The sequence below is a fragment of the Chelonoidis abingdonii genome, chromosome 4 (assembly GCF_003597395.2).
Source record: "Chelonoidis abingdonii isolate Lonesome George chromosome 4, CheloAbing_2.0, whole genome shotgun sequence".
Lineage (NCBI taxonomy): Eukaryota > Metazoa > Chordata > Testudines > Testudinidae > Chelonoidis > Chelonoidis abingdonii.
In genome coordinates, this window is record NC_133772.1 from 147,935,204 (window position 1) to 147,962,194 (window position 26,991).

General features: G+C 44.6%; 1 protein-coding gene across 1 annotated transcript in view; it reads right to left on the reverse strand.

The window, feature by feature from the left end:
* PRKCH (protein kinase C eta) overlaps positions 1–26,991 on the reverse strand; it is a 159,150-nt gene that overhangs the window by 47,953 nt on the left and 84,206 nt on the right. The window contains exon 10 of the mRNA XM_032789194.2: positions 8,961–9,115. Within this exon, the coding sequence (XP_032645085.1) occupies positions 8,961–9,115 (155 nt within the window). The remainder of the gene's footprint in view (positions 1–8,960; positions 9,116–26,991) is intronic.

A 26,991-nucleotide genomic window follows, 5' to 3' on the forward strand; every position in this document is an offset into this window, starting at 1 on the left:
CAGAAGAGGCTGTTTGACCAAAAATTGTCCACCATCTCTGCTAAGTATGGATTTAGGTGTTTAACTTCAAGCTTGCATACTTTAAAATCTCGGCTGAAATAGTTATATGTAGCTCTCTCTCAATTGTATGCCCGCAGATATTACTAGACTCCCTGGCCCTTGATATGTTATCATGTCTGAATGCCCTTTATTCAGTTGCAGAAAAGGGATGAGGATATGAAGAGAATTTAGGTCTGCTGCATACAAACTCCTGCTCAAGGGGCAAAGCTACTTGTAAGCTACCATGCTTTATGCCATTTTACAGCTTTTAACTTATCAGCTTTCTTTGTTCCTAATAAAATCTGCTTATTTTCCATTCTTTTTACTACCCTCATAACAGAGCATAGTCCCTGCCTATGCTATCATGTATATTTCAGCATACTCTAAATACTCTTTCTGGCCCCCAATTCAGGAAAGCACTTAAGCCTGTGTTAAAATACTTTCCTGAATCAGGGCCTCTAAGATTACAGCAATACTGGACATATTCAGTCACTGGGGATTCTTGGAGTTGCAACGAATGTACAAGTGTGGATTCAAAAGTGCTTCAACATTGGGATAGCTCTGCTCCCATCCCATCCATAGCTTCCCCACTGGCATACAGACATGTATATGTATACACATATTTATGGGATTAGAGGGGAATACAATACAGTGGACGTGTAACCCACTGGTGAGTGTGTGTTACAAATCCCCCTTTGTACCAATCCACATATTACATGAATTCTTGCAAACCCTCGCTAGAGATTTTTAGCTGAAGCTACAAAAGCTCATGTGCTTAGCTCTGGAGGTCCCCAGTACATCAACCAAGATGGCAGCCATCACCAATAAACTGTCTATGAAAAAATATAACCTGGTCTCTAGATGGTTTATTAGTTGGGATGCATTTAGGATTCTAAATATCTCATTAAGCAGAAGTTCTATCTTTCTGTGTTAAGAATGCAGAAAAAGCAAAACAATCGTAACTGTGTCTGATCTAGGCAAAGGAATGTCTTACACTTTGAGGCTCCCTTTGCTGGGTGAATAATACAGCCTCACGTGCAGCATAGTGCTGACTTCATCAGCAGCACCAATCTCATCCTTGTTTAAGACATTAGCAAAAGTCCCCTTAACTTTAGGGCAGTGGTTTACAACCTTTTTTCATTTGCGGACCATTACAAAATTTTGAATGAAGGTGCAGCCCCCTTTGGAAATCTCAGACAGTCTGCAGACCCCCCAGAATCCGCAGATCACAGGTTGAAAATCACTGTTCTATGGTAACAACCTTTTGCAGATCTCAGACATAATCTGTGAAGCCCCAGGGGTTTCGGACCATGGGTTGAAAACCACTGCTTTAGGGGAATCAGGATCTGAAACCAACAACACAGACAAAAGGGAAATAAAATCACCATTTGCAAAAACTGAAAAAGTAAAAAATGTGTGAGGAGGGTGAATCTCTTGACTTGGAAAGAAAGGAAGCTATGTACTAGAACAGGGGTGGGCAAACTACAGCCTGAGGGCCACATCCAGCCTGTTGGACCTTTTAATCTGGCCCTCAAGCTCCCACTGCGAGCGGGGTCAGGGTCTGCCCTGCTCTGCACTCCACTAGAGTAGTCCGGGGAGCAAGAAACTATGATTTGGCATCTGAAAAAGCATGTCCTTAATTCTGTGGCTGAATTTCATTCTAAATTTCCTCCCCTTGTATGATGTGATATGGAACTGCAATATACTTATCAACATTCTTCACAAAGCAGCTATAAATAGCAGGTGCTGACTTGAGAACTAAACCTCAGCTGATATTTCTTTGATAATGCTAGTAAAATGTCCTACCTCTGCAGCAACACAAGAACATGCATGAAACTGAAAACTTTCTAAAAAAAGAACAAAGCCACAAGTTTATGGGATCAAATATCAGAGGAGTAGCCGTGTTAGCCTGTATCTGTAAAAGCAGCAGAGTCCTGTGGCACCTTATAGACTAATAGACGTATTGGAGCATGAGCTTTCGTGGGTGAATACCCACTTCGTCGGAAAGCTCATGCTCCAATATGTCTGTTAGTCTATAAGGTGCCACAGGACTCTTTGAAGTTTATGGGAATTATTCTTGAGTCTGTAGTTAGGAACAAAAAACAGACTTTTATCCAGTGACAGCTTCAAAATGAGGTGATCTGAGCAGCCACTGAAAATTAAAAGGCTACCATTGAAGTTCTTTATCCTGAAATGCTTAATTTTGAAAGATGGAAAATTTCAGTATTGTTGCATTTAAAGCTACCCTGGAAAGAAGAGCTAATTATGTGGGGCTATTCTGGGTCATCCTCTAAGTTACTACTTTATTCTAATGATAATTAATTAGTGTAGACCAAAGACAATTGTTAGAAAGACTATGAAATGAAAGCATTTTGCCAATAAGTTTTTCCCTTGATGTTTCAATGTCTTTTCTGTTAATAAACAGCACCAATCATTCTAACATCAGTTCAAATGGCTCCCTGCTGAATATTTTCCTCTGTCCTGCAAACTTCCTATGAGTCACTATGTCACATGACCCTCCAAAGAGCAATTTATGAGTTAAAAGACTGACTGATTTCCTCACTGGCTTCAACAATTGAGAAAGCTGAGACTTTCAGACCAGATGGAGGGATCATATTTAATAAATCTGACATCATACACAAAAGCACACTGTTCTTTTTGGCTGCCATCCTTATCTAAACAAAGATAATCTACCATGCATTTATAAGGCACCCATCCTGCTGGGATCTGTGTGCCACATACACATTTATATTTTCTAACACTGACGTCTAAATCAGTTTAATTGCTGGATCAGCCTTTGGACATCTCTAATACTGAGGTTTGGTTTTCTATCATGAACTATAGTGACATGTGGGAAGCTCCTAGATATAAACAGATTGACTCCTCTCGTCCAAGGTACAGGCAGCAGGAGAAAACATTAAAACCACAGAGAGGGTGAGGTATTAGATTCTGTGCAGACAAGGTTCTGTCAGGGACTGATTGACAATGACTATTGGAGGTCACTATTTTAAAACAATGTTGGTTGTGTAATTATCTGTCAGGGCCTCCCCTTTGGGGCTGGTATTTTACACAAGGGAAAAATTAGAATGAAAACTAGCCATGGGATGAGTGGGCTTGCTTTTACATGTAGGTCACAGGACTTTAGAAGAGCAATATGCGCTGTAAATACCACAGGTAAAGCCTGTGCTATATTGGAGTTGGGAAATATTAAAAAGATATCCTTTTTTCTTTTCCATTTTACATGCTCATGTAGCAGATCATTTTGTACTTTTTAAAAAAATACAGTAAACTCTGCTCTGTATCTGCCTCTCCACATATTCTGGGAGCTCCATCTGCAAAGAGAAAGAGCTCTATCACCCTTTCTCTAACTTATTGTTTTGTCTTGCCCGACAAAAAATGGTTACTCACCTTCTCGTAACTGTTCTTAAAGATGTATTGTTCATGCCCATTCCAATCAGGTGTGTGCGTGCGTGCCACGTGCACAATAGCCGGAAGATCTTCCCCCTAGCAGCATCTATAGGGTCAGCCTGGGCGCCCCCTGGACTCACACCTTCATGGCGCCTAATATAGGGCCTTGAGGAACCTCCACCCCTTCAGTTCTTGCCGGCTACTCCAACAGAGGCGTAGGAGGGTGGGTATTGGAATGGACATGAACAACACATCTCGAAGAACAACAGTTATGAGGCGAGTAACCATTTTTTCTTCTTCGAGTGCTTGTTTATGTCAATTCCAATCTAGTGACTCACAAGCCCAAGTTCAGGATGTGCGGTCGAAGTCGTCCACTGATTGGAGCACTGCTCGTCTGAAGGCTGCATTGTCTCTGGCCTGCTGGGTGATTGCGTAGTGCATGGTGAAAGTGTGTATGGAGGACCAGGTTGCTTCTCTGCAGATTTCCTGGGTGGGGACCTGCACCAGGAATGCGGTTGAAGAGGCCTGAGCCCTGGTGGAGTGCACAGAGGCTGAATGAGCAGGCACCTTGCCAAGTTGTAGGACTCACGAATGCAGGACGTGATCCATGACGAGATACGTTCAGAGGAGACAGGAAGGCCTTTAATTCTGTCCGCCACTGCCACGAACAACTGGACGGACTTTTGGAACGGTTTCGTTCTCTCAATATAGAAGGCTAGTGCTCTGCGGACATCTGATGAGTGAAGTCTTTGCTCCCTGCCGCTAGAGTGTGGCTTTGGGTAGAATACAGGGAAGATGATGTCCTGGTTGAGGTGAAACTGTGACACAACCTTCGGGAGAAAAGCTGGGCGAGGCCTAAGCTGAACCTTGTCCTTATGGAATACAGTGTAAGGGGGCTCTGATGTTAGGGCTCTGAGCTCAGACACTCTCCCAGCTGAGGTTATCGCCACCAGGAACACCACCTTATCTGAGACACAGAGCAGGGAGCACGTTGCCACGGGCTCAGATGGTGGCCCCATAAGTCTGGATAGGACCAAATTGAGGTCCCAATCCAGAACAGGCTGTTGGACCTGCAGGTATAGCCTCTCGAGACCTTTAGGGAAATGGCTGACCAATGGGTTGGCAAAGACTGAGTATCCCTCCACGCCTGAATGGAAGGCAGAGATGTCAGCCAAGTGAACCCTTATTGATGACATCGACAGTCCCTGCTGCTTGAGGTGGAGAAGGAGTCCAGTATTAGTGGCACCGAGGCGAGCGTCAGAGATGAATGGTGCTGCGCCAACCAGATTGAAAATCTCTTCCACTTGGCAAGGTACCTCCTTGTAGTAGCTCTTGTGGAGGGTTTCCTGCTGTCCAGGAGAACTTGTCTGACTTGAGCAGAGCAAGAAAACTCCACTGGGTTCAGCCATGGAGCTTCCATACCGTGAGGTGGAGCAACTCAAGGTTTGGATGTTGGAGACAGACGTGATCCTGAGTTATTAATTTTGGGAAGAACGGCAAGGTGACTGGGGCTTTCACGGACATTTCCAGGAATGATATGTACCCGTGCTGGCAGGGCTAGGCTGGAGCAATCAATATCACCAAAGCTTGTTCTCTCCGAATGTTGAGGAGCACCTTGTGAACGAGAGGGACAGGTGGGAACATGTATAGGAGACGGCCTCCCAATGGGAGGAGGAACGTGCCCATGATGGAGCCCGGGCTGTGATTCAGGAAGGAGCAGAACTTCTGACACTTTCTGTTGCATTGGGTGGCGAACGGGTTTATCTGGGGAAGACTCTACTGATGGAAGATTGAGTTCACTACATCCGGGAGAGGCGCGTTGGAGATGAGGATTGGTGCGTCATCATCGCCGACTTGCACCTTGATAGGATCGGGGGCTGGGTGGTCAGCGGCAACTTGTCTCTCCTCTGTGGGGAGGACGGTGCTGTGAGGCACATACGGTCCTGAGCCGCCTCGAATGCCTCTGGCCTTGAGGGGAGCTGGAGCTGCCCGCCATGTTGGTCTGGAGAGTGGTAAGGGTTCGGACTCAACTGGACCCTGGGGGGGCAGGAGTCGACGAGACCCTAAAAGGCGGAGGAGTTGAGCTGACATGGCCCAAATCGGGTCTCCCTGCTGCAGGCTCCTTGGGTTTGGATGGTGGACAGTGACCCCTCTCTGGCCTTTTCTTTTCCTGGGGCCTCACAGAAGATTGTCTATGGGCAGAGCTGTGGCAGTGCCGTGACTCCTTGGGGTCCTTCCTCGGTATTGGCTCACGCACTGTCGGTGCCAGAGACTGCGCAACAACGAGGAGGTGCTGGGCATGGGTTCTGCTGATCCTGGGTTGGATTGTGGCCAGAGTGCTGCCTACATTAGAAGGATCTTGAGCCTTTGCACCCAGTCTTCTAAGGCCCTACTGCAGAACCCTTTGAAAATTCTGCACCTCTCCTTCTGGTGGCTCTCCTTGAGACACGTCAGGCAGGAAGAATGCAGGTCGCTCTTAGGCATACGTTTTCCACAGTCCTTGCAGAGCTTGAATCCTGGGGACCAGGGCATACCCTAGTACCAGGGGAGTGTTGGATGGCGAACCCCTGAAAGGAAACTTATGGACTACTACTAATAGTAGCTGACACTAATACTAACTAACTCATTCCAATCCCTTCTGTTATTTGTTAAGGCTAGTATATATGGCAGCGCGTATAACTGTAGTACAGCATTCTGTAGCTCCAATATAATACTGATATCATGTTTTCTTTTTTTTAAAGTATGCACAACATTGAAGTGTGCTTTATTCCCCTCCGAGAACGAGTGAGCTGGAAAATGCAAATTAAGGGCTAGTCTACACTGGCAATGCTAAAGCATTGTCACTGCAGCATTTTAATGTGGCTTGTGTAGTTAGGAGCTCTGAAAAAAACCCACCTCCACAAGGGATGTAGCTCCCAGCACTGGTGCACCGTCTACACTGGCACTTTCCAGCGCTGAAACTTCCTGCGCTCAGGGTGGGGTTTTTTCACACCCCTGAGTGACAAAGTTGCAGCACTGTAAACTGCCAGTGTAGACAAGCCCTAAGAATAAGCTACCTAAAGAAGAATATTACATACACGCTTTACACAGAGTTGCGAGCAAACTCATATATCCTTGTCCAAGCTGATCGTGTTTTCCTTTGGATGTAGATTTTTTAAAAGAAGAGTGCACAACTGCTGCACTATAAAAGAGGATTCTACATGCAACAACCTTAACTGTGATGATACTTTTGCCTAGTAATATATAGCACAAACTGACACAAAATCTGCTCAAAATCTGCAACACTAGTATAGTCTGGGGAGCAAAGAACTATGATTTGGCATCTGAAAAAGCATGTCCTTAATTCTGTGGCTGAATTTCATTCTAATTTTTCCGTCTTATATGATGCGATATGGAACTGCAATATACTTATCAACATTCTTCAGAAAGAAGCTATAAATAGCAGGTGCTGACTTGAGAACTAAATCTCAGTTGATTTTACTATCATTATCGAAGAAATGTGTCTCACTTCTGCAGCAACATATAACCACAAAGAGTGGACACTGCCCAAACATGCTTGCAAAGCAAGAGCAATAGTTTGTTTCAGCTAGTTGTCACCGGCAGTTATAAGGAACTGAGAGGGTGACGGGTTGGCAGGGCCCTATATTGGGTGCCATGAAGGCACAACTCCAGGGGGCACTCAGGCTGACCCTATGGATGCTGCTAGGGGATAAATCTTCCAGTTGTCATGCACATACCTGATTGGAATTGACATGAACAAGCACTCGAAGAAGAACAGATGATTGTTGAGCACCAAGTTAAATTGGTTTTGAAAACGATTTTTCAACATTGGTAGTATGAGAAACAACTGGGGAACAGACTCAGATGTGCTAAACCTTAGGAGCCAATGATCAAATGGTGTTTGGCCCAACCTATAGTACAAAATGATACCAATGGCCACTGTCTCTAATGGGGCTGTTCTGCGTGGGCTCAGGAGTCTACCCATGCGGATCCTGTTGCAAGATCTAGCCACAAGTTTGTAACCAGACTGTAACGTAATGTGGTTGAATTGGCATAGAGCATGTCCACACCCCCACATAGTTCCTAACAGTACTGGCATACCATGTAAAAGCCTGGTTAGAGAGTGGGGCTGTGGCAGGATTATCAGGCCATACTTGGATATGAAACATGACATATTTGCTATTGGGAACCCCTGAAAGAATCTGTGTAATCTAATTAGCCAGTCCTCCTACCCTCTGAATGGGAGGACATTCTGAAGTGCATTGCACCAAGTTTAATAGACAGTACTCTTTAATCATGTCCTCCTGGTATCTTATATGCTCACTGCACTAGTGTTCCATCCAGTTCTATGAAGTGTCTCATATATTCTGCTCCCTTGCATACATGCTTGAATTCTTAAAAATTTCTGGCATCGTGATCTTTGCCAGAGCAACCTCCATGATCCAGAACCAGTGATCCACTCTGGCCTGATGATCACAGGGTAATCAGATTGGCAGTTCGGAAACGTTGGGGCATTACGCAAGGGACAGTCAATAGGCAAACTGGCCCTGCAGACTCTGATGGATTCTGGGATTGGAATGCTATGTAGCCATGGAGTGGGAAATGGTATCTTGAAAAACACCCAGAATCCTCTAGCCTGACAGGAGCATCGGAAGCAATGTGGGAACAAAGCTCAGATTTTCCTAGACCTCACTGATGCAATACAATTGTGCAAAGTGGTGGCTGTGGACAGGTAAATAAAGATGATGTCTGATACTTGTGTTAGGAACAAAAAAATGCATGTGAACGTGCTGAATCATGTTAGACGTCTATGTTGGACTCATTGTTCTGTCTGTAGCATAAATGGGCATTGAGGAGGAATGCAGAGGAACAACAGCCCAGGGTGGATTCAGGCCATGCGGAGAGAGCTATAAATGACAAATCACTCACTGGCAGGGGATACAGCCCATTGAATTTATGCCCTAGATAACACAGAACGCTGTCACCTAATCTACTCCCTCTTTGTTGTGACCTTGATTTGTACTGAGCAGCGGCAGGTTAGGCCGATTCCTATTGAGAGGAGGCTTCTGTTTTTCAGCAGCTAACACTCAGCAGCTATCCAATTCCCCATTAATACAGGCGCCTTGACAAGTGCAAATGTCTGTGGGCCAGATGCTGAACTGGTGGTAATCAGCATTGCTTCAGTGAAGTCTGTGGAGCAATACTAGTTTACACCAATTCAGCATTTGGCCCCATATCTTGGACATGTAAGGGTGCTATTTTTATATCTGTTCCTAGACATATAACTGGTCTTGCAATGATGGTTCTCCTCCCCCGCCCCCCATAGTAAATATTGTATCAGGTAGTTTCCCTGCCTCCTACAGGCTGTGAGCACCTTTGACAATAAGTAGCAAGGAAACAGAGTGATTGTCATTACATTTGTTAACTTATTCTCAGTGGTTAGCGAGGGATTATTCACCCATGTGCAAAAAGGGCAGCTTAGACGAGGAGGGTAAATGAAATCCAGAGCTCACCGATAAATGATGCCTTTCTCATGGAGAAACATGAGGGCCGAAATAATTTCTGCAGCATAGAAGCGGGCTCGAGCTTCATCAAACCGACGGGACTTTTGAATATGGAACATCAAGTCCCCACCATTCACGAACTCCATGACAAAGAACAGGCGATCCTTCACAGACACAAAAACATAACATGGACAAAGAACATTAACAAACATATCCTGTCCCATGCAGAAATGAATTCAAATCAAAACTATTCTCCCCAAAACAATACCAGAAAAAACACCAAGAGATGCAGAAAAATGTGATCTTTCCAGGGAGGTTAAGTCAAAAACTAGAAGATCTGTCAAAAAAACCCTCCCAAATATCTCAATAACCAAATATGCCCATTTGGTGTGTACAGATAAGCAGATGCAAGCTTACGAAAAGACTCCTAGAGAATTTAATAGATAATTATAACCTTTCTATAGGTTTTTATTAACCACCCCCATCTGATTTAATAGAGAATTACACCCCTTCTGTGGATTTATCTGGATGGCTCTATCTATAGATAGTATCTCAATCTTTATTAGATGTTGTGGCCTCTTAAAGTAGAATCGTATTCAAATTTCTATATATCACCTACTAATTTTACCCCTACTATATTCCATAGGGATTTGACACACAGTTACGTGTACACATGATGCAGTAAAAGTAACACAGATGTACATATTGTAATATTTTCAATTCTAGGACTTCAATTTCTCCTTTATTCAGGAAATAGGTGTTGACTGTCAAACTCAAGACCTAAATACAGTAGATTTGTGTGCCATGTTTGCTCAGATTGCTTACAGGGCATACCTTTACCATTTTAAAGTAAAGGTTATAACAATAATGATATCACATCTACAGAATCCCTAGAATCTGCTTCAGATAATTATTATTGCTTTACATGCTAGGATCATGGAAATGGTCTTTAAAATCTTGAAATGTCAGCCTTTCATAATATTGTTGATTAATCTACAGACCTCTGTGGATGTAGGAGCTGATGAAGACTGAGTATACAGTAAAGATTTTGCTGTGTGAAAGTGCAATACATAGTTCCTTGCAGTAAATGAGCAGAGATTCACTGAACTGATGCTGTTCTGTGAGCTCCTATATTTTTGCAGAGGTCCATAAATGTGGAGAAAGCTGTTGTATATGCAGTTCATGCAGCTGTGTCTTTAATTAAGCAACCTGGACACAAAAATGAAAATGTTGCATGTGCAAGATTGGTGTATGCCCTGTTTTGGGGAGCACAGGGAGGAGAAAATGCAGTCCAGTGAATGCAGAAAAATTGCATCTGAAAATAAATCAAAGACTTGTTTGAGCCTAGCTGAAAATTTGCCTCCATGTTTAAACATCATTATGTTTTGTTCTTCTAATTGTTTCATCACTAAAGTTTTCATTCTGAACCACAGAAAAGTCCTGTCTGGAAGGTAGAGGATTAACTTGAGAAAGTTTGATTTCTTTATGATGCTTTTTGACCTGCCCTTCTCCAAATCCCCCTCCTATGATTGAGCATTACTAATCGATGACCCGAGGTTTTAATCTCATCTCTAAATTCTGGGTGTTTTGTTCTCTCCAGTCTCTAGCATCTGGCCAGCTTGAAACGACCACTGGCATTAACATCTTGAGATGCATGCAGCAGAAGAAAAGCAAACCAGGAATCCTTTCATTTTACAGCTGGTGCTGAAGACATAAGAGGGAAGCCAAATGGCTTGTGACTGGCGATAACAGCATTCCTCTCATCACCATCATGGGCCTTTGTTAATCTGCTGCTAGAGTTGATGGAAACTTTCAGCTCTCTCCAGAAGGAGCAAAATTAAGATAGATGTGCCCCCAGACCCAGGAGTCTGAAAATACTCAGCCATCATTTGAAACTAATGTGGGGAAAACAATCACACCACAAGAGCCTTAACTGCTGTTTGAAATCCATACAAACAACAATGATCCTTTCCTGTTTCCCTCTGGTCTGATATTAGGACTCGTCTATATGGAGAAATAGCCTGGAATAGGTATTGCACACTAGTTCCCCATGAGGACAATCTTATTCCTTACGACTGCCTTTGTGTGGTTTACCTTAATCCATATGTACCTCGTTCTGGGTGAAGTAATAAACTGCCGATCAAATAAGAATAACCAACTCTCCCAATTTGAGAAATACTGTCAAGGTAAAAGTTGACCTGAAAAGAACCTAGCCTTAACATTCGTAAACTGACGCTTCCTTGATCCACTGGATTAAGCTATACTGCATAAAAGGTACTCAATATGGAATAAGCGTGCACGCACAAGAAGTTAATGAGGCATAGCTGTTACACGTCAAAAATCACATCCTAATTTATTCTGCAACAGAACCTCAATGTAGACAGGACCTTAAAAGGACATTGAGCAAGAATAAGGAACATATACTGTGGTGAAATCTTATAGAAATTAGGTCAGTTCACTAGGCTATCACCCACCTCTTCATTCAAATTCCTCCTTAAAACTCCTTCCTGCCACATTGCCTACATGAAGTTATTTAATTCACCAGCACCATATTTTTTGGGTATGTTTATTTAGGAACATAGCGATTGCAATAGTGCAGTGTTTGCCATTGTTGTTTTTTGTAAAGCTGAACTTCAGGAAATTGAAACCATGCAATCCCCTCCTATCTTAATTCATACATGCTCTGCTTCCCCACCCCATCTAGTGCGTCTTGATCTCTTTGTGGGGCATACCTCACACTCTGGGATACGTTGCTGCAGATTTTCATAGTCTAATACTTCCCTCCTTTTTCACATGCTTACAGGTGCACTGAAACAGCAATATTTAAAATATCATCATTGGCATCTGAATTATCAGATATTGAAACGAATGGGGCAGTTCACAGCTATTGTTTCAGGCTCTCCGCAAACTCAGGCAAACATCACTACATGCATTACACTCGGGTCACAGTCTGAAGGTTTTCTTCGCAACCGTAGCAGCTAGAGACTTACCTCTGCATATGCTCACATGCACAGACTATAATCAGGATTGTTTCACTATTGAGACTCTCCCATTTAGCCTTCAGCATAACTTCTGCCTACCCAAATTAATTCTTTCCCTCAGGGTTGCTAATTGCCCAGTTTACTAACACTTTTCAGTCCTGTGGGCCTAAGTAGAAGAGATGGGGCAGGTATTGTAATGTGTTCACTATCCAGCATTTGTGCATTGACTTCTTACATGCATGGTAGCATATATTACAAAGATCAGTAGTAAAGAGTATGCTTGGGGGATGAGGAATTATATAAGACTTTCTATTGGCCCCACTTGTGAATATCATCAACCTGCTACACTGCAAAGACCAACTAAATAATCTCTCCAAAAGTATCCTGAGGAGAAAAATAAACATTCTGAAACAATGACATTTTATTAAGAACAGGGATTCACAGGATTTAAAATTAGGGACCAGCATATTATGAAACGTCCATGAACCAGGAAGGGGGGCGGCGGGGGTTTACATAGAAAATGGCTTTAATAATAAAGTTTGGGGTAGATTATCTGGCACTCCACAGCAATGCTTGGCACGCCTAGAGGATGAGCAGGGATAGAGAGCTTTATATCACTGTTCTGCCTCTCCTGACCTTGGGCTCTCGGCACAAGTTAGAGCAGTCTCAGTGCAGCTCTAACTCATACTGGTGAATAAAGGCTCCCAAGGAGCTACTCCGCAGGCCACGACTGCCCACTCTTCACTTGGGAATGTCCCCTCTATGGAGGTGGGGCAGAGGGGGAGGGAAAAGTCTTCATCTGCTAGTTTAAGACAGCTTTCAGTCCACTGTGAGTTGCTGGATAGGTACAAATGGGAGTTAGGATGGGCTGAGGATTGGACTGTGCTTTTGACCGAGAGAGACTGCTGAAATCCTCCTCAGTGTTTTACATGCTGTGTCTCAGAAGATTTCCCTGATCTGTTATCTTTGTCTAACACTGGCAATAAGAAGAAATTAAGAATGTGTGTCAATAGGAAACAGTGACGTTAGAGGCTTCACAGCAACAGCAGCCACAACAGGAAATCCTGTTGCACCATTTTGGATTGGAATCAACAATCAATAAAGCCACAGTGCCAACTGTTACTGTAAATTAAAGAAACAACTCAGTGAAATAAAGTGATCTGGGTCAGACGGGTTTGTTTTGCAGCTCGCCGGTGTCCAGACATGAGTGCTGTAGATTCCTCTGCAGGATAATTCAGTTTATTTCTCATCCTGCTTGCTAAGCTCACAGGAGTTAGGAACAGCGCTGGGCAAATAACGGTGGTGGTCAAAGCAAAAAAACAAAAATAATTTGAGATCAGACAAACAATTTTTTAAAAAGTTTTTCTTGACAAAACCAAAAAAACCTGAAAAAAAAATAGTTTCAGATCAAACCAAAATGTTTTGGATAGCACCACAAATTAAATTTTTCTGCATTTTTCCCTCCCCCAATCTGTTTTCCAGCCAAAACGATTCACTGAATTCAACCCAAGTTTGTGAATAGTTTTGGTCGACCTGAATCTGCATTTCTGGGAGAAAAAAATATTCATGCACACACACAAAATTCCCCAGCTCTAGTCAAGAGTACTGAGGGAGCTACATGCTCTGTCCCTAAGGAGAGGGCCTCATGTAACTCAAATGCACCTCCTCCTTTTTGTTTGGAAAGGCACTGTGAGGCTTTGAAGAGAATTCCTTCCAGTTAGGCCCTGATTCTGCAAGCTGCTCTGGGTAGATTTCCAGGGGGCCTCTGTGTAGGTACTGAGCATCATGCAGGATTACGATTAGGGTTAAGGGTATGTGGAAAAATTGGAAAGAGTCCTGCGGAGGGCAACAAAAATGATTAGGGGGCCGGAGCACATGACTTACGAGGAGAGGCTGAGGGAACTGGGATTGTTTAGTCTGCAGAAGAGAAGAGTGAGGGGGGATTTGATAGCTGCTTTCAACTACCTGAAAGGGGGTTCCAAAGAGGATGGATCTAGATTGTTCTCAGTGGTACCAGATGACAGAACAAGGAGTAATGGTCTCAAATTGTAGTGGGGAGGTTTAGGTTGGATATTAGGAAAAACTTTTTCACTACAGAGGGTGGTGAAGCACTGGAATGGGTTACCTAGGTAGGTGGTGGAATCTCCTTCCACAGAGGTTTTTAAGGCCCCGGCTGGGATGATTTAGTTGAGGAGGATCCTGCTTTGAGCAGGGGGTTGGACTAGATGACCTCCTGAGATCTCTTCCAACCCTGATACTCTATGACTATGTCTACACAGCCCATTAGAGTGAGCCATACAGCCGAGGCTGACAGGCTTGGGTTAGCAGGGCTCGCGCCAGCATTTTCAAAATAGGTGTGCAGACCGTGCTTTGAAGATGCAGCTCTGGATCGAGTTTGGGCTCTGAAACCTACCCCCTCCTACCCTCTTGGGTTTCAGAAGTCGAGCCACAGCCCAGCCAAATATCCAAGTGCTGCCCACACAACTATTTTTAGGGTGCTAGCATAAGCCCGACTAGCCCAAGTCTGTTAAACCAGGCTCTGTAGTCATACCCCTTGAGATTAGTGGCTGGGACACCAGCTCTTTTGTGAGTGAGCTGATTCAGGCAGGAATATGGGCACTGATTCCTAGGACTGTCTGGGGCACCAAAGTGTGTGGAATCTGCTTGTGAAAATAAGTTATAGTTGCACAGCATGGAACAGCAAATGAGATGCACTTGCTCTCCAAAGCCTGGCACATATCTATAACCATGTCTGAAACACTCTTCAAAAACTGTTACAGCTAGAGCAGGCTGGAAAACGGAGATCCTTTCTTGTGAAAAATTTCACGTTCTTGGAGGGAAAAAAAATCATCCTCAAACAGGACAAAACTTTCATGCAGAAAATGAAATTAACAAGATTCCTTCCGGCTGAGGAAATCTGATTTCAATTTTCCCAAATTATTCCAACAGAACTGTAATTTTTCCAATTACCATTTCAGTTTTGCAAAACAGACATTTTCTGTCAAAAAAAATGTTGGAGAATTCCTGACCGACTCTAGCTATAACATAACACAGCTGTAACACAGTTTGTGTCCACACACAAAATGGTTACAAGCTGTGTGAGATCAGCATCATTCCAGAGACTTGCCTTAGGCAATCTATCTGTCTGTAGCTCAATGATAAAGACTTCTGGCATGAAACCCTCACCTATGCTTGGGTCCCTTTATGTTGAGTCAAAGGGCTGGAGTAGCATAAATAGGCCCTAAAAATCCCAGTTCCGGACAGGAGACAATTCCCCTGATGCAGAAATGGACTGAAAGAGCAGTAAGGCAGGCTCGGGGAAAGTGCCCTCACAATCCCTTGTGTAGGGGGCATACCAGGAGTATGTCAGAGCAGGGATGCTCAGAGCATGCTGTAGAGATTCTGAGACATGATAGGGCCCACAGAGCAGCCCCAAGGAGGCTGCCCTACTTAGATAGGCCTCCAGAGCTGTATAAGTTACACTGAGGCCTCTCCTGCCCTCAGAGAGGCCCCAGATTGAAAGGGTACAAAGGTGGTTTAAAGCCACATTAGACCCCTCTCTCTTTAGGCTGCAGAGCATAGAATCTCACCCTGAAGTTGACAAACGCCTCAGTCCTGCAAACAGATCCATGCAGGGAGACTCTTATACCTACTGACTCATGTGGATGCCTTTGCAGGATTAGATCCTTAATTACTCATTTAACAAAATTTAACTACAAGTAATTTTATTCTTTTTGTCCAAAGACTTTAAAGTTTGTAGTATCCATATAAGGGAGCATTTGCAGGAGACTGAACTCTGATATATGGTTATCCAGCATGTTCAGAGATTCCACTTGAATGTGGAATTCCACACTGTGTAAGCATTTAATCTCCATATATACGGCTGCTGCATGTGATTCATTGGCAGGCAGATTTAGGGCCCAATCTGAAACAAATCAAAGTTAAAAGATGCCACTAGAGAGCAAGGGACATTTTCACCGTCTGTTCCCTAGTTGAAAGTGCTTTACAATAGTACTCAGCAATTTACTCTTTGCAGTGGAAACCAATGCATAAAAGCTGCCTGCATGCAGGGTCAGGTCTGTCTTGGTTCAATAACGGAATTTTATTAGTTCATAAATAAATAAGTAGTAAATAAGTGTATGGGTTGGACAGCTGGTAAAAGTATTATTATAATGCTACCTCAGGGGCAGTTAGTTTGCCTCAGGGCTCCTCAAAACTCCTGATTTATTTATTTCTTTTTGCATGGTTCTGCAACCTCACACAACCCGACTCCCTTTAAGTCTTGGCTGGAAGCTTGGAAATCAACCACAGTTTTCCAAATACAATGCTGATAAAAAAACACAAGTCAAACTTCACCAGCATTGCAGTGCTCTAACTATAGCAGAGTCCAGATGTGCTAGAACAGGAACAGGCCAAACGATTTATTTGACAAATTTCACAATTTCCCCCCCCCCAAAATATGTTATTTGAGTCAATGTGGCTGATCCCCCCCCCTCCACTGCACCCACTAAACCAGTCCTGAAGGCTAATGACCTCTGACACTCTAAAGTAAGAGGTTTACACAATTACGGAGGATAAACTGATAGAATGGATAGTACTGGGCAGTAGTCCAGAGTAAGAAGGGATTAGCAGCAGCAGTGGAGGGGGGAAATGAAGAGAGAAGTCACTAAAACAATCTTTCTTTGAAAAGTGTTCTGGAGCAGATTTAATTTTTGAGTCAGATTCCCAGCTGACTGCAGTGGAGCTATACTGACCGTCAAGGCCTTTGCTTTCAAGTCAGAATAATTAGTGGAGATAAGCCATTATGTCCACTCCAAACTTTGTCATAGGAATTGTTCATCTACATTAGCTATGGCTCTTAAATACAGTCAAATTGATGATAGCCAGTGGCACATGGTTTAGCTAGCCATTTGGAAATCTTGTGGGCACTGACAAGGACTATGAAAATTCAGCAATTAACAGTTAATTGCAAACTGCTTTTGTTGCAATTTCACTGGACATTTTATTTGCATGCTTAAGCCTTCAATCAGTCCCTAAGTTCATGCTGCTATCAGCATCAATTTATGAGTAGGAGAAATCAAATTGCAGCATATCACAAATAGTATTATATAGCCTTTGAGGTACTGGTACAGCACAAACCTGTGTAAACCTAAAGGCAGTGAACTGCTGTAGCCAAGCTGCTGTAAACCTAAAGGCAGTGAACTGCTAGGATATTTTTTTTTTTTATGTTTTTGTTATCTTTATTGCGCTAATGAAGGCACAATGAATAACCAACACATTTCAGAAATGACAGAGTAATGTTGCATTTATTTCTCCAAAGCAAGCAAAATCATGCATAGCGGCTGTCCTTTGAGAGGGCACAGACTTCCTGTCACTAGAAGAATTTAATCTAGAGGTTTGCTTGTCTTATATTTAGTGAGTACATTTCTGAGAAACACACATCAGTTTCTCACTCTGGGCCCACTCTTACAACAATGAATTATTGACGTCACAGTCCCAGCTACCGGAACTGCTGAGTCATCATTTGACAGTGTTTTGTTATTTTACCCGGCTGATAGCAGACACAAGACAAACGTCCATTCACCGCACTCCTAAAACAACTGAACATTACGTAAGGAAGCTCCCTTGAGGCACAGACAAACTGATTCTTTCCAGCTTCCTATAACATTTCTCAGCATCTCTCTGAGGAAGGATGTGTGTGTATATATAAAACTAAGCCTGATTTTTCAGAAGTGCTGAGCATCAACAACTCCAGTTAAAGTCAATGGGAGCACCTCTGAGAATCAGTTAACACTTCCCCAGTGCATGAAAATGCACCCAGACAAATCACAGTGTTTGTGTATTTTCTTAACCCCTTCCGTGTACTGGAAACCTTGTCTGCTGCAGCAATTTTATGAAGTTTCAAGTCAATCTCATTCATCTCTCTGGAACACTGGACCCTTTGAGGTACCAGAGGGCTCCTGGCCAGTCGCCCCAGTCCAGGAAGGGCTAACACCATGCCCAAAAGTCTGTTTAGGTCTTTCCTTTGGGCCATTGTTTTGTTCTTCAATACAAAAGTTACCAAAGCTATTCTCTTGACCAAAGCAGGCTGAAAAGCCTTTTCCTCTGCTTCTCCCTCCCCCTCCTCCTGAGGCCAGCAACAGGAAACCACCCCCCTCCTGCAGCATTCCTTTTCAAGGGAACCACTTGCTGGCTTTTATAATCACTTGATCAATCTCAGCGAGGAGGAAGCTGATCAGTCACAGGTGAGGTTGGGCCCAACTCCTCTTAAAGGGCCACTCACCCTGTGACATGTACCTCCTTCAAACTATATGTTGCTCATCCCACTCCTGTCAGTCCAAGTACATCTTAAATGACATGAAGGTTCCATGGTGAACTCATTACATGATCACAAAATTCTACCCAGAATGCACATAAAGGGATAATTTTTATTGCTGTTATTTATTCATTTCTATTTCATTAAAAAGAACGAACCTCAAAATCTAGGGGTCTAAACATGGAGTTAAACAATAAAAGCACATACAAAAAAAAATCCTCTGAGTCCTTCTCCATAAAGTAAATACTTCCACCCACTATAAACAAAATATTCTTCCCCTGCTACATATGTCCCCTTGTGAGGAGTGTGGGAAGTTATGTAGCTCTGGCAGCATGTCTGGCAGGTCAAAGAGTCAGGTCCTTTTGGCTCTAGAAGGGGAATAAATTTAAGAATCAAGGACAATTGATTGAATATGTCGAGCCACCAACCGCTCCCATTCAAGCCAGGGACCTGTGAGTGTATGCATCTCAGCTACCACAGCTGCCATAGGATCGCACAAGGAGAGAGGGCTCTCCAAGGATAACTGAGACCACACCGCATGCAGCCACATTTTCAAAGGCAGCCACTGAATTTGGGTGCCTCAGTTTGTGGGCACGTGACTGGAGACAACTCTGGATCAATTTTCAGAGATGTAGAGTGCCTGCAGCTCCCATTGGCTTCAGATGGAGTTGTCGGCACTCAACACCTCTGGAAACTTGGCTCAAGATCTTTCCAGTGGGGGATCCAAGAATGAAGACACCCAACAGTCATTTTGAAAGTGCTGACCTTAGGGCTTGATTGGTCAGGTCTGTGCCGACATCTTAAACATCACCTAGAAAGCAGCACAGGTTGCCCCCTCAGCCAAAAAAGCATTACCCCTGCCTCAGTGAGGCTGAGTCTCAGCTGGCTGGTTCTCAGCCAAGTTACAATAGCACTAATTTCACCACGAGCTGGCCCCTGGCCACACAGGCTGTTAATAAATTGGTTCAGTTTCAATCCCTTCTATGCCACAGATTCACAGATTTCAAGGGCAGAAGGGACTGTTCGATCATGTAGTCCAGTGGTTTTCGAACTGCGCGTCAGGATCTCAAAGTGGGTTGCGACCCTGTCTGAATGGGGTTGCCAGAGCAGGCTTAGACTTGTTGGGGCCTGGGGCCAAAGCCCGAGCCTCACCGCCCGGCTTTGATCTCCCCTCCAAAGGGACAGTGGGGGCTTGGGGTTTTGTTTTGGCTCCCCCCCCACCTGGAGTGTGGGGGTCAGGTGGGCTCAAGCTTCACTCCACCCTCCTGGGGTTGTGTATGAATTTTTGTTGTCACAAGAGGATTGCGGAGCAATGAAGTTTGAGAACTCCTGATCTAGTCTGACCTCCTGCATGATACAGACCAAATATCATCCAGTTACCCCTGGATGAAACATAATAGTTTGTGTTTGACTAAATGCTAAAACGTGTAACAAACCATTGTAGATGGGGGCCTATATAATGGCTTTCACATCATTCTCCTATCAAAAATTCCCTGTCCACACAAGTCAGGAAAGTCAACCCAGCTAATAGCAGTGGTATTTAAAGCATGGATGCAGCTAACACCATATTAATTTCTGTATGGAGAGGATCATATTTTACATGTCACCAATTTAAATCAGGACATGCAGGATCAGATTGATTTTTCCTGTAATAGTCCATGGATTGGAGGAAATTCGCTCTGCCAACAGGAATTGCATTGCTTTCGACACTCATGGAGTATCCTGTAAACTAATCTACACTCTAGTGTTAGTGATTAACATAAGAACAACCATACTGGGTCAGACCAAAGGTCCATCTAGCCCAGTATTCTGTTTTCCAACAGTGGCCAATGCCAGGAGCTCCAGAGGGAATGAACAGAACAGGTAATCATCAAGTGATCCATCCCCCGTCGCCCGTTCTCAGCTTCTCGCGAACAGAAGCTAGGGACAGCATCCCTGCCCATCCTGGCTAATAGCCATTGATGGACCTATCCTTCATGAATTTATCTAGTACTTTTTTGACGGCCTCAGAAAATACTATTCCACACCTGGAAGGAAGGCAGTAACCTACCCACCCTACTCTTGAGTACCTCAGCTACAGTCTGACTTCAAAGGGCTTTGTAGCTGGTCCCTAAGGATGCTTCCCTTTCTGGCCTCTACTTATGACCCAAAGGAATGCCCAGCATTACTGAGCCTCTCAGAACATGCAGTGCTAGAAACATTACTCTCAGCCAAAGCCAACTGTTGTGGAAGAGGGCTTGTCTACACAAGGGGTTTAAACCGGATTAAGTCAAATTAATCCAGTTCGAAAATGCTTGCATACACCCAGTGCAATCCATCACAGCATACAAACTCTGCATTTATCACAAATTCTGGAATCCTCTTCCAAAATGGACTACATTTTCTGCAAATTGAGTTAGACACAATGTTGCTGTCAAGCAGAGCCAGATAATGAGCAAGCAGCTCAACAGGATCTATATTCAAATCAAGGATTACCAGAAACAATTTGGCAAGGGACTTGTAACCTACCCATTTTCTGAAGAACTGGACAGGATTTTGCATAAATACATAACCACTCAACCCAGAAAGGTTGTGGAATCTTCTGACCACTCTTCTCCATCCCCCACAAGGACAACCAGCAACACTCACTGGAGGATGAGCATGAAGAGTTGTCCCCTGAGAACCAGGCTCTGATGCCAGCCAGGTAGAAAGCCAATCCAATTCCTGCCCTGCAACAATGGAGCTCAAATCCCAGCCAAAAACCCAGGCTGGGGTCCAAGAGGCAGATCCTCTGGAGGGAATTTCAGCATGTAAGTATCTGTATTTACAATGTGCTGTAGTGCCATGATAGCTTCTGTTACAGGTGCCCCATTCATTTTAGGCAGATGTGAGCTAGGAGATTTTCTAAGCCTCCAGCTACTGTCTCCCTCCCTCCACCCATACTGTCTGCTCACCCCTTATACATTTCTGATCACCCTGCTCGACCCAGGTAATCAGCCTCTGTCACATGCTAAAGCCCTCATCACTGACCATTTTCAGGCCATGCCACAGAAGGCAAATGCTCTTCTACCTATTTTCCTTTCCCCTCCCCTCATCTGCCCTGCCCAGTGAACACCCACACCTGGCAGTCTTCTAACATAGCTGCCTCTTGGGTAGCAGACTCACTGCCCGCTGCTGCCATAGAGGAGTTAAAGATCCAGTCAGCAAGAAGAAAGGATCCAACAAGTACATCTGCACTTTAGGAATCTGTAAATTACTCAAATCTACCAATTATTTCAAGACACTAGAGAGAAAAGGATGGATGTTTACAACACCAGGAGTGGATCCAAGTCACCACGATAGCTGTAGCTTTAGACCTAATACTCTAAAGTGGCTCCTACAAACCCTTTTCAGGCAGAACCTCCAATATGTCCCTTCTCTTTCTGATTTACTTTCCCACTAGCACCCTCCATGGCCTGTGTCATGACATTTTTCCCTCTGGGTGAGGGAGAGCGAACTGTGGCATTCTGGAGTTCCACATCTCTGCTACTTAGGGCTCTGCCCCAGTGACTGTCACTGCTTTAGTGTGCCCAACCTCTGATTTCCAGGTAGCTGCTAGATTACAAAGCTGCCTCAGTGTTCACTCCATATGTTATGTAATCCTGGAGAAAACAAAACTGAAGGTGTCCCCTTAAAAAGTAATCACAGCTAGATCCCTTATGTAACATATGCACAGGCTCAAGTTTAGCCTGATCTCTTCCTATATTAAATTTTTAAACGTCACAGCAGCTGAGGACAGGCCCATCTGTTAAACGTCTGGGAGATTTGTGACATAATGGTCATGTTCATTCTAGACAAAACAAGCTGAATACCATGGGAGGCATTAGAGGCAAATGAGTAACTCTCCCAGTCTGTTCAGTCATTTTCACGGCATGACATCAGCTAGCCTCTTTTAAAGGGACAGATGTGTGTACACCTTACAACACCTTCTGGCTTTGCAAAATGGTACAATTCAGTGATTAGTTCTCTGGAATTCCTGGATTCTCTTGACTTCAAGAGTATCCCTGTTTGTAGGCTATCATTTGAGAAGGTGTTCATTACAGAAAAGCACGTCCCAATGCCAAGAACTCAGGTTTCACTGTTTTTTGAATGACACATTCAAGGCTCCTTGCTTCAGCAATTGGCAGCATAAGGACATGGAAAATAAAGCCACAGGATGACTGGATTTGCTGTCCCACTAACAAGCACAGGGCCTGAAACAGCATCCCAGGACGAGAGAGTACTCTGAAAGTATCCTGTGCTGACTAGGAGAAAGGGATGAGGACAGTAGGAGCAAAACCTTGAGGCGTTAACTTGGGTGCCATTTGACACCATTTGCATGGGAATCTGATCACTCCAATCACTTTCACGGGTGTTGGGACAAAGAATTTAAAATCAACCATCCTCAAAGAAATAACGGTTCCTCAGCCCCCAAGAAAAGAGGTTGTGTATTGTGCAAATATATGTGATTAATACATTCCAGGGAAAACAAACTCCCTTGTTTTAAATTCCTGTCTAAATCCTTATAATCTCTCTCACTCAGGCTAGGAAAGTATTTATACTGTGCTCGTCACTGTGGTATTTGATGACGTGGACATGATAGAAATAAATACAGAAATAAGAATATTCTTTAGTGATGACTGACACTAAGGAACTAATACATATGGTTCCCTGTGAGAAGCCCAGATCGCTATAGGATCTGTTAGCATACTGTACAGGATACTATTACAGGGGTATAATCCTGTATGCCATTCGATAGGATGGCTTAAAAAACGTACAGAAAGATAACTTCATTAGGCTAACCAGAAATCACCCCTCATGTAAAGATGTGTGATTATAAAATCTGTGAACAGCATTAAAAATACCAGTTGGAAAGGTGGACTTCAAAAAGCAAACATCCATCCACTCAGGCCCAGTTTCAACATGGTTAAAAATCATCCAATTAAAGGAAGCCCATGGCATTTTATTTTTCTAGATGAAAGGAATTCAGGGAATAAAGTAAAAAAAAAAAAAAAAAAAAAAAAGAAGGTCCTTCATTCTCCTCATCAGTTTGTGGGAGTGACAAGATATAAGGTAAGCAAGGAGCAGCATGGATGGATTTCCTCAGCCAGTCTGCTGTGTTACTAACATTTCTTCATTAGACTTCAAAAACATGTGACCCATTGTGGCTAAAGGTACACTGGCACCTCCTGCCACCTAGTGGTACAAACATTTCCTTTTTAAAACAGCAAGTAGATTTGCCTCGGGGTCAGCCGACTCTAAGATTGATAACAGAGCTGGGCCTTTTTTAGGATTATTACCACTATTTATTATTTGTCTTGCGGTCGTGCCTGGGCTCCCTAGTCATGGATCAGGATCTCACTGTGCTAGGTGCTGTACTGAAACAGACCGAAAGACAGAAAATTATCTGCAGTAGACACAGGGGTTCTTATCAAGAAATGAACTGCCTCTCTGATCGGCAGCAAAGCAGTTATCTATGCTTTGCTCCTAACTTGGGACAGTACAGTTTGTTTCACTGCATCCAAATATTATATAGGGGTCTAGATGATCAAATGGGGCCTGTGTCCATCAACCTCCCCACGCTTCTCTTGCCCACCCACTCTCAAAGCTTCAGGGTACTTCAGGCACTTTTCTACAGTAAAGTCTCCATCACCCCAGAAAGCACTACTGCTGGCACAGCCTCACGTACATTTGTGCTTCTGATGCTCATTGCTGTAATTTTCAAACGATGCAACTCTGTGATGAGGAATGGATTTTAAAAAAAACTTGCTTTGAATCTTTTAAAAGGGAGCTGTTGAGCATCCCCACCTCTCACTGGGGTCGGACCCTATGCTTATTCCAGATGTTAAATAGCCCTGCAGGGAAATGTAAAATGGGCACCCCAGAGAAGATGTGGGAGCTCAGCACTTCTCAGGATCAGGCTCTTCATTTTCTTTAAAATATGACAAGCCTTCAAAATGGGTAGTTATTTTAAGATTTCTAATGAGAGGCCTGGCAACTTCTCTATTGTAATGTACGGCCCAAGTTTTGAAAATGCATATGAATAATGAATGAATGTCATTTTAAAAACTTAAAGCAATTAAGCTTTATTAATGTAACTGCATGGAAAGAACAGAAATGAATACAGGAGGAAATTCACCCCTGTGCAGAGAGTGAACATAAAGACTATACATCACTTTAGCCCCACTAAGCCCTGTTTTGATCATTTAAATGTTGTTTGCACAGGAGCGAATTTCACCCCCAGTCAATACATGTCTTTCTGTTGTAGCAAAAGGACCCAATCATGGTCTAAGAAACTAACATAAATCCTGTTATTGTGGGTTACAGCTAGCGTGACTGAGGACAGAATTTGGCCCAAGCACTACATATCAAAATTAACCATGTTAATTTGAAATCTATTTATTGTTTAGTCTCTCTATTATTTTGTTTTAATTTATTATAGGCGCATGGATGTTTACCACTGCTATCAGGACAATCCTGATAACAAACCAATCTCTCTCAATTCGGGGGAATTCTCCCAGAAAAACATTTTAATTAAATAAAGTCACAGCAAAGTAGGGTAGCTGTTACTGGCAGAAAGTCCTGTCAAAGTAGATCTGAGCTCTAGTAATATCTAATATTATCAGACCTTTCCAATCTATGCAATCCATTAGTGAGGATATTAACCTGGGCCCTTGTACCTTTGTGCTATGAAAACCAAAGGGAGATTCATCCAAGCCCCTCTGTACTTGTGACAGGGCTGATATATAAACCCTGTTTCCATTCAGGATAGGTTACTTTGAAATACACCTCTACCTCGATATAACGCTGTCCTCAGGCGCCAAAAAAATCTTACCATGTTATAGGTCAGGCCTGCACAACTCGTAAAGCGGCGAGGGCCACATTACTCCAAAGAAAACAGCTGAGGGCCGAAACCCCTCGGCCCCGCGGAAACACCTCCCCCCTCCCAGGACCTCCTGGCCCAGTGGAAACACCCTGCCCCAGCACCCCCCAGCCCTGCAGAAACAAATTCTCCTTCCCCAGCGCCACCACACCAAAACAGCTGTGGGCCAAAAAGGATGGTTGGGGATGGGGAGGCGATACTTGATTTTAAATTAACCAGGGACTCCCAGCTGAAGAGGTGGCTAGGAGCCCTCAGGGTCAAATTAAAGGGCCCGGGGCTCTGGCAGCTGGGGGAACCCGGAGCTTTGGGGGGCTGGAGCAGGGATTTAAAGGGCTCAGAGCTCCTGCTGCTGAGGGGTGCCTGAGCCCTTTAAATCCCAGCCCCAGCCCATCCGCTGGAGCCGCCACCGGGATTCAAAGGGCTCTGTGCTGCCCGTGGCGGCAGGGAGCCCTGAGCCCTTTAAATCTCAGCCACGGCCGGGAATCTCTGCGGGCAGCCCAGAGACCTTTGATTCCTGGCCGCAGCTGAGATTTAAAGGGCTCTGGGCTCCCCATGGCTGTGGGCAGCCCAGAGCCCTTTGAATCCCATCTGCGGCTGGCAGGGCCGGCTTTAGGAAGTGTGGGGCCCAATTCGAACATTTTCGGCGGGGCCCCGGCAGGGATGACTGAAAAAAAAATGCAAAAAAAAGCCTTTCATTTCTTAGCAACTGGTTCCCTATAAAAAGTTCTGCCACAGTATGTATTTTTTGTACCAGTAGGGTTACCATACGTCCGGATTTTCCTCCCGGATGGCGATTTAAGAACCAAAAAGCCTGACATGTCTGGGAAAATACAGATGTATGTTAACCCTAGCTAAAGTTCTTTTTTAAAAGGATAGGTCTGAACTAGAAATGAGCTCTGCCACTCCCTGAGGGCATGCTAGGGTGCACATGTGTGGGTCTCAGCTGCTTCCTGCCCACCTCATTGAAGCAGGTATGCAGGATTACTTTCCTAGGAACTGCAGGGCACCAGTGGACGTGGGGCTAGCTGGAGGTGGTGGGGAGGGGGCTGGAGGTAGGGTCTGGCTGCAGGCTGGGCAAGAGGTGTGGGGTGGCTGGCTGGCTTCAGGCAGGGCCACAGGAGGGGTGCAGCATGGATTGGCAGGGCTGGAGACAAAGGAGTACGGAACTGGCTGGCTTGAAGCAGGGGGGTGCGGCAGGGGTTGGCTGGAGACAGGGATTGGTGCAGGGCTGGAGGCAAGGCAGCGGGTGTGGGGCTGGCTGGAGATGGGCTGGCTGCCGGCAGCGGGTGCAGGGCTGGCTGCAGACAGGAATGGTGCAGGCAGGGCAGGAGGTGCGGGACTGGTGCGGGCAGGGGGTGCAGCAGGAGTTGGCTGCGGGCAGCTGGTGCAGCTACAGGGGGTACAGCCCATCCTGTATGGTGAGTGTTCCCTCCTCCTTCCTCCCCCACCATGGTAGCAGCAGCAGCAGCCCGGGGCTCAGGGGCTATTTAAAGGGCCTGGGGCTCCCCTGCTTCCACTGCCCCAGCCCTGTAATCAGCTGTGGGAGCCCTGGGGAAGTGGTGGGGCTTCAACGGCTATTTAAAGGACCAGGGCAGCCGAGGCAGCTGGAGACACCCCCCCCAGGGCTTTGGGGGCTATTTAAAGAGCCCGGAGCTCCCCTGCTTCTACCGCCCCAGCCCTGTAAATAGCTGAGGGAGCCCTGAGGAAGCGATGTGGCTTCAGCGGCTATTTTAAAGGACAGGGGCGGCAGAGGCAGCTGGAGCCCCAGCCCTTTAAATACCCCCGGAGCCCCCCGCTACCCCAGGGCTCTGGGGGTATTTAAAGAGCCCGGTGCTCCCCTTCTTCTACTGCCCCAACCCTTTA